The sequence below is a fragment of the Lepidochelys olivacea genome (assembly GCF_965140295.1).
Source record: "Lepidochelys olivacea isolate rLepOli2 genome assembly, chromosome: 13".
In the NCBI taxonomy this organism is placed as follows: Eukaryota; Metazoa; Chordata; order Testudines; family Cheloniidae; genus Lepidochelys; species Lepidochelys olivacea.
The window spans coordinates 38,121,900-38,130,302 of NC_140423.1; the positions used below are offsets into that span (position 1 = coordinate 38,121,900).

Below are 8,403 nucleotides of genomic sequence, written 5' to 3' on the forward strand. Positions count from 1 at the left end.
TTACTTTTCACCCGCTGCCGGGTGTATTTGTCTGGTTGTTCACTCAGCTGTCATTCTACCCCTCCCAGATCAGCCAATGCTCTTAGTGCTGGTGGTGTTTTGGGGTGGTTCTAGGTCTGAGCAATACCCCCCCATTCCTGTATTTAACACCTCTTTGACAGTTGTGTTGTTTTTGATGAGAGAAAATCTATATTCTATATCTTTGGAATAAAATAATGTTTGCCTGAGACAGGGGGCCTCTTTGGGATGGGGGGGTGGGGACATGAACCTCAAAGTTGGGGGAAAGGAGGGGGTTGGGGGAAAGACCCATCCCATTACTAGGGGGAAGGGGGGATATGAAGATGGTGAGACCCACTTCTGCCCTCCTGCCAGGGGAAGGGGGGCAGGTGAGAAAGGAAAGCGGCGTGCTGTCAGCGGGGGTTCAGGGGCGATGCTTAGCCTCCCTTTTGCTGGTGCCAGGGTGGGGGGGGGGTCTCAGCACTAGATGAAAGGAAAAAGCACCTGCTCCCCCTTGCCCCCTAATAACTCAAGGAGCAGGTTCCTGGCAAAACACTTTAATTAGAACAGATTTGTAACGGGGGTGAGGGAGACAAATGTGCCCCAGTCAGCAGGGGGGAGCCTCTTCTCCCCACACCAGGAGCTCTAGCCTGTGCGGAATCGGGCCCCACGTTTGAGGAGAATCGGCCCGTAGGGCTCAGTCTGGTGCAGCTGCAGGAACTGGAGCCCGCAGAGAACTGCAAGAGAGGGGGGAGGAGTCAGGGCTGATGCCAACACACCCACTGGGGTTCACCCTACCAGCAGGGGGCAGCAGGGCCCCTCACCCACCGGGGCTCATCCAGTCAGCAGGTCCCCACACCCACTGGAGCCCAACCCGCCGGCTAGGGGCAGCAGGGCTCCGCTCACCGAGACAGAGGTAGAAGATGCGGCTGGCGATGCCACGTGAGGTCGTGGTGGGCACTAGGGACCGGAAATCCATCTCCCCGACCTGCTCCAACTCTGCTGCCACCAACCTGGAGGGGAGACAGAGCCAGTGTAGAACCCAGGAGTCCGGCTTCCCGGCTCTCCCCTGCCCCACACCGGGCCCTGGCCCACCTGCGGATGTACTCCAGCGTGATCAAGTCTCTGTCGGGGGGCAGCTCCAGGCTGACTTCGGGCAGCTCAGGGACGATGGGCAGGGCCTCCTCAGGCTCCGGCACCAGCCTAGGGCAGGGCAGAGGGTTAATGGAGATCCTTGGGGGCTATACCCCTGCCCTCCATGTTGGGTCTCACCTTCTCTCCTCAGGGGTCACCAGGCTGGGGCGTGGCACCTCCTCCTCGGTGGTCTCCAGGGAGATCTCTGCCGGGGGCCAGGAGCAGGGGGGTCAGTTTGACACTACCATCCACACTGCTCTTCCTGGTGTAGGGGAGAGACCACCCCAGAGCCCCTCCCTGTGACACAGTGCCCCTCCCCGTGCCCCGAGCTGAGCCCCCTGACCACATCCCTGTAGCTTGGCACCCCTGGCTGACCCAACCCCTCCCTGTGACACAGTGCCCCTCCCCGTGCCCCGAGCTGAGCCCCCTGACCACATCCCTGTAGCTTGGCACCCCTGGCTGACCCAACCCCTCCCTGTGGCACAGTGTCTGGCTGAGCCCCCTTCCTATGGCATGGTGCCCCCGTCCGAGCTCCCTTTCCCCCTTCCCTGGAGCACGGTGCCCCCCCCCATGAGCAACTCACCTGAGGAGACCATCACGGGGATGCTGGGCTCTAGCGCTTCACGTGCAACCTACAAAAGAGGGGGACACTCACAGCCTGGGGAGGGGAGTGGGGTCCAGTGGTTAGAGCAGGGGGGCCTGGGTTCTCTCCTCGGCTCTGGGAGGGGAGTGGGGGCTAGGGAATAAAGCCGGGGAGGGGCGGGGAACCCGGACTCCTGGGTTCTCTCCCTGGCTGTCGGCGGCCAGTGGAGTCCAGGGGACACAGCGGGAACTGCCAGGGGGGCCCCAGGTACCTCAAGTTCGCTGACCGGCTCTTCTTTTCTCTCCTCCTCGGCCCAGAGCGCCGCGTAGTCCACGGGCCGCAGGATGGCACAGTGCTGCCACAGGGCATGCAGTGCGGGGGGCAGCCAGCCTGGGGGACACAGACAGGGTGAGGGGGCTAGGGACCCAGTGCAGGGACCGAGGGAGCGGGGGGAGCACTCACCATAGGTGGGGGCTCTTAGCAGCTCCGCAGGGGTCCTCCGCTGCCGGGCCGCCACCTCCACCACCACCTGGAGCAGAACAGATGGAGTCAGGGGGCTGGGAGCCAGGATGCCTGGGTTCTCTCCCGGCTTGGGAAGGGCAGGGGGAGTTAGTGGTTAGTGCTGGAGGGCTGGGACCTGCCGGGGGGCTGGCACTCACCAGGGGCCGGCACTGGGCCCGCACATCCAGGATCTGTTTCTTGAACTGGTCCCGCGGGATCTGGGTCACCTCGTCCAGGAAGCGGAGCTGGCGCCGGGGGGTGGGCAGGGGGGCCGGTTCGTATACGGCCAGCTCCAGCTGTGGGGCGCAGGGGGCATGGGTGAGCCACGGGCGCCCTGGCTGGGAGAGGCCACTGGCTGGCCCAGACCCCCTACTTACCTCTGGGCTGCGTGGGGGGCTCCGCTTCACCTTGGGGGTCACAGCTGGGGAAGGGGGAGGGGGTGGCAGCCCTGGCTCCCTCGGGGGGCTCAGCTCTGTGGGGCAGAGCCCAGAACAAGGGTTAGAGGCTGGAGCCCCGCCCCCACAGCTCTCTTCCCCCCTCATGCCCCACACTCACCGGGGAGTGGGGGCAGCTCCTCCTTTGGCAGCCGAGCCAGTTCCTCGGGCAGGATGGGGGTCTCCACCTCGGCTGGGGGCTCCTCACCCACCCTGTGGGGAGAGATGGTGAGACCCTGACCCTGGCCAGCCCCACCCCGGTGCCCCCTAGAGGGAAAAGGCCCCATGCCCCATTCCCAGCTCCCGGCCAGTCACACCCTAGAGGGGAAAGTCCCCGTGCCCCATTCCCTGCCCTCTGACCAGCACCACCCCAATACTCCCTAGAGGGGAATGGCCCCGTGCTCCTTTCCCTGCCCCCCAACTAGCCCCACCCTGCCCTGGGGCCAGTACACCCTAGAGAGGAAAGGCCATGTGCCCCATTCTCTGTCTCTAGCCAGCCCCACCCTGACATCCCCTAGCTGGGAAAGACCCCATGCCCCATTCCCTGCTCCCCAAGCCCACCCCACCCCTGCATCCCCACAGTGGGGAAAGGCCCTGTGCCTCATTCCCCAACCCCAGTCAGCCCCACCCTGGTCCCCACAAGAGGGAAAGGTCCCAAGCCCCCCAGCCAACCCCACCCTGCCCTGGGGCTGGCATGCCCTAATGGGGATGGCCCACACTTGCTCCCTTACCGGGTTGGGGGTGACAGTCTGGCCGTGATCTCAGCCTCCCGGGCTCTTATCTCTTCCAGCTCTGGAGGGGAGAAGGAGGCATGAGATGGGGCTGCGGCAACAGGATGAGCCCCTTGCCCCCACCCCAGCCCTCCAGGATCCCTGCGACCCCCCCCACCTTCCATGGGGCGTCTCCGGGGGGGGGCACGGGGTGAGGCAGGGGGCAAAACAAAGTCCTCCTGCTCGGCCAGCAGGTCGATCTCACGTGCTGTGATCTCCGGGAGGTCGCGCTCGCCCTGGGCGGGGAGGGGGGAGAAAGGGGGGTGTCACATTGTGGATGTGCTCCCCCACTTCTCATATCCCCCATAATCCTACGCTGAGATTCCCATCCCCCCAGGCCCTGGTTCCCCTAGACTCCCCCTGATCCCAGACCCCCATAATCCCTAGATTCCCGCACACTTCCACCCAGATGCCAGCCCCCATGGTTCCCCCCACACCTCGATTTCCAGCAGAGTGATGGGCTCCACTTCCTTCATGGTAATAATTTCAGGGGACACGACCGTGATGGGGGGTGCTTCTGAGTGGAGTGAGAGAAGGGTTGAGCTGGCAGTTAACACCCACCCTGATTCCCAGCCACCCCCACAGAGCCCTGGGGAAATTTGAGGGGGGGCAATGACATCAGATCAGATATTGGGGGCATTAGAAAGGGAGGTTCAGAGGGCAAGGGAGAGTAGATGGGCTGGGCGAGCCTGGAGTTACTGGTTACACTGGGATGAACTGGCCTGGAACTGGGGCACCGGGTACAGTAAGATGCCTGTACTGGGGTTATACTGAGCCACTGGTTACATCAGAAGTGTGGGGGCCCTGGGCTTACTGGTTATACTGGCACAGTGGGTATACTGGTTACAGTGGGATGCCAGGTATTCTGGACTGCTGGCATTGCTAGCTTGCACTGATCATGACAGGACTCTGACATCAGCTAGACTGGGAAGCCAGGATGTCCTGGTTATACTGGGACACAGTGGTTACTGGTGATGGATTACTGGTTATACTGGGATGCTGTGGTTACTGGTTATACTGGGACATGGTGGTTACTGATTATACTGGGATGCTGTGGTTACTGGTTATGCTGGGACATGGTGGTAAGGGGTTATACTGGGATGCTGTGGTTACTGGTTATACTAGGAGATGGTGGTTACTGATTATACTGGGATGCTGTGGTTACTGGTTATGCTGGGACATGGTGGTAAGGGGTTATACTGGGATGCTGTGGTTACTGGTTATGCTGGGACATGGTGGTAAGGGGTTATACTGGGATGCTGTGGTTACTGGTTATACTAGGAGATGGTGGTAAGGGGTTATACTGGGAGGCGGTGGTTACTGGTCATACTGGGGATCTGTGGTTACTGTTTAGAGTGGGATGCTGGTTGCACTGGGACTCCATCCGTACCATCCCCCCTGCCCCACAACCCGCTGACTCACCTGGCCTCCTGCGCCGGGGGGATGGGGTGGGTCTCTCTGGGGGGGTGGGAGCCTCCAGAATATGTTGAATCTGGGGGAGAAGCAATGTCACAGGTTAGCCCCATCCCCCACTTGACCCTAGAGGGGAGGCCTGCAGATAATCTTTAGGGGACCTGTAGGATGTCAGTGGGGCTTGGCAGCGGGGGCATGATGATACCTGTGGAATGTCAGTGGGGCTGGTCAGTGAGGGCATGGGGATACCTGTGGGATGGGGATCTGGGCAGCGGGAGGACGGGGGGCACCTGTGGGATGTCAGTGGGGCTGGGCAGCAGGAGGACAGGGGGGACCTGTGGGATGTCAAGGGGGCTGGGCAGTGGGAGGACGGGGGGGGACCTGTGGGATGTCAGTGGGGCTGGGCAGCGGGAGGACGGGGGGGTACCTGTGGGATGTCAGTGGGGCTGGGCAGCGGTGGCTCCATCACCCCGAAGAAGGGGTCGGGTGCATCCTCTAGGGCCTCCATCAACAACAGGTTGTCAGGGAGCAGCAGCCCCGGCCTGGGGGTAGATGTGGGTCAGAGCCCAGAGAGAGATAGTGACCCCCCAAAGACACCCACTCCCCTCACAGCTCCCCTGACCCCCACACAGCCCTCCTGCCTCCCCCCAAAGCCTCCCCCACCCCAAACTGGTCCCCAAAATCTTACCAGGACCTTCTTCTACCCCCCAACCTGCTACTGAGCCCCCTTCCCTCTACTCCCCCCACTATTAATCCCCTCCTCGGTACTGACCCCTGACCACTGCTAGGCTTCCCTCATGGCCTCTCCCTTGCCATTTGGCCTCCCACCCCCAGGGGAGGGGTTACAGGCATATCCTAAGTGCTAAGGGGGTTCAGGAGTGCCCCAGGGGTTATGGGGTGGCCCCAGCGCCTCCCCATGACTCACTGTTCGAGGTCTCCCATGTCAATGCGGATCTGCTGCTGGGCCCGGCTCAGGCGCTCCAAAGTATGTTGGATCTCCTCTGGGGAGCAGGCAGTGGGTGGGGGTGAGATGGGGGGCTGGATTTTCTCGGGGGGGCAGGCAGAGGTGGGGGTGAGATTGGGCGGGCTGCTTCTCCTCTGGGAGGCAGGCAGGGGGTGGGGTAAGATGGGAGGCCTGGATCTCCTCGGGGGGGCAGGAAAGGGGGTGGGAGGTTGGAGGGCCTGGAGTTCCTCTAGGCGGTGGGGGTGAGATCCGGTGGTGAAGGGGATACCCAGCAGGAGGAGAAATCTAGACCACCCCCAGGGCTTGTCTCCACAATGTTTTTAACTGGTTCCTAAACCCAACCCAGGCTCAGTTGGAAGTGAATTGTGTCTACACCCCCTTCAGCTAAACCACTTCAGCATCACACCCCGAACTCCACTGGCTTCCTGAATCTGCGTCAGTCACCTCGCCATTGATGGCTCTTAATCCAAATTAAGAGCATCCACACAACTATTTAGCTAAACCGGTTTCACACCAATTTCAGGTTGAGGCTAGAGTTGGATGGGAAATCAGTTTTGGAACTTTTTAGCAAATTGAAATATTTTTTGGAGCAGGGGTGGAAATGGGTGGGTCCGAGGGGTTGTTCCCCAAAGTCTGGTGCTTAGTGAGAGGTGTCTCGCCAAGCGGGTGAGAAGTCGGAGCAAGGGGCCCTGAAATTGGAGTGGGACTCCTCTGGGGGGCATGTCCCCCCCAGTTGAGAGCTGTTGCCTTGGCAACATCATACGAGCTGTCTCTCCATTCCCCCAACGTGCCCTCCCAACCCTCCTGCTGGGTTGAACTGGGGAATGGAGGCTGTGGGGCCAGCTGGGATGATGTGGGGGCACTCACCAATGAGGTAGTGGCACTGTCGGCTGTAGACCCGCACTACCCCATACTGCAGCTGGGCGGAGAGATAGAGGGAGAAGCGGGGCCGGGGGGCGGCAGGGGTGGGCGGTGGGGCCTGCACCAGAATATAGGTCAGAATTTCTTCGCTGTGCCAACCCATGCCAATGGGGGGAACAAGAGAGAGAGAGTCAGTGTTTCTATCCCTCTTCCTCTTCATCCCTCCATCTACCCATCCATTGTCTTCATCCCTCCTTCCATTCTCTAGCTACCCTCATCTTCATCCCTCCATCTGCCTCATCCATCTACCGTCTTCATCCCTCCTTCCATTCCTCCACCATCCTCTTCACCCCTCCATCTACCCCATCCATCTACCATCTTAATTCCTCCTTCCATTCCTCCACCATCCTCTTCACCCCTCCATCTACCCCATCCATCTACCGTCTTCATCCCTCCTTCCATTCCTCCACCATCCTCTTCACCCCTCCATCTACCCCATCCATCTACCATCTTAATTCCTCCTTCTCTTCCTCCACCATTTTCTTCATCCCTCCATCTACCCCATCCATCTTCCTCTTCATCCTTCCTTCCATTCCTCCATCCACCCTCTTCTTCATCTCTCCATCCATCCCCACCCATTCATCTCTCCCTCCCTCCATTTTCCATCCATCCCTCTCTTTCTCCCACCCATCCTCTAGATCCTACCCTCACCCACCTCTCCTGCCCTCCATTCCCCCTCCGTCCGTTCATCCTTCCCCCCACATCCATTTCTCCTCCCTCCCTGCCTCCCTCCCACCACAACACCCACCATGTTTGGGGTACATTCACTTTCAAATATTCCCTCTTCACCAGCTTGGTGCCGCCCGTGGCTGCCAGCCTAGGGTGAGGGAGAAGGGGGTTAAAACGGATGTGGTGGGGTCCCCCTGCCCCAGATTGCCCCCTATCCACCCACCTGGATCCCCAGAATAGAGACCCCCCCCTTGGCCAGATCACAGCACAAGGACATTACCAGATGGTGGCAAAGCGGCCTGTATGGCGCTGTAGGACATTGGGATAGTAGAACATGGTGGTGCTGGGATGGGGGAGTTAGGGGGACCCCAAAACAGCCTCCTCAAAGAACCCACAACCCTGTAGGAGGCTTCTCCACTATTGAAATGGGACGTTCACAAATCCTACGGAGTCAATAGGACCCTGAAAAACCCTATAGCTTCAGCTGAACCCCCAAATATCTTATAGAGTCAGTGGGACCCCAAAATATTGCAAATTGTGTGGTGCCTTAATAAATCCTATTGACTGCTTTTTGAGGGTGGAAAACACAGATTTTTGTTCCACTGTTGAAACAAGACAAAATTCAGAGGCAGAGGAATTAAATAAAATCAGCTCGTTAGCAGCTAACGAATGAATAGCTAAATATTTTGCCTGAAGCATCAAGATTTTAAAAACTATCGCGTGACACAAATAGATAACTTTTTATATAAAAAATAATTAACAAGTGAGGTTAATTAGGTCGGTTGATAAGAGGAACAAACATTAAATATTAAGGGAGGGGCTTTGGTTATTGAGATGGGTAAATGGGTGCTGGGGAGAAACCTGCCCAGGGGAAGGGAATTGGGCGTCTAACTCGGAAGCAATTAATTAGGATATTAAAAATGAATGATGGGTGTTAATTAGAGAGATGAGGCTATGGGGTTAAAATGAGGCTGGTGAAGGGAAATCAGATGTGGATTTCCTTGTCTAATAAAGAGC

At 59.1% G+C, this 8,403-nt stretch overlaps 1 protein-coding gene across 1 annotated transcript; it reads right to left on the bottom strand.

Annotated features, from left to right (window-relative positions):
- Positions 1–612: 612 nt before the first annotated feature.
- Positions 613–7,722, bottom strand: REC8 (REC8 meiotic recombination protein; the record flags this gene model as incomplete). Its single annotated transcript, XM_084646227.1, has 19 exons — positions 613–734; positions 904–1,010; positions 1,093–1,200; positions 1,270–1,336; positions 1,715–1,763; positions 1,986–2,104; positions 2,177–2,243; positions 2,374–2,511; positions 2,593–2,687; positions 2,771–2,862; positions 3,381–3,441; positions 3,538–3,655; positions 3,857–3,936; positions 4,842–4,911; positions 5,260–5,374; positions 5,758–5,833; positions 6,664–6,806; positions 7,466–7,534; positions 7,667–7,722. 19 exons carry the CDS (start codon positions 7,720–7,722, stop codon positions 643–645), a joined length of 1,722 nt encoding a protein of 573 aa, XP_084502353.1. The 3' UTR covers positions 613–642.
- Between the last annotated feature and the right edge of the window lie 681 nt (positions 7,723–8,403).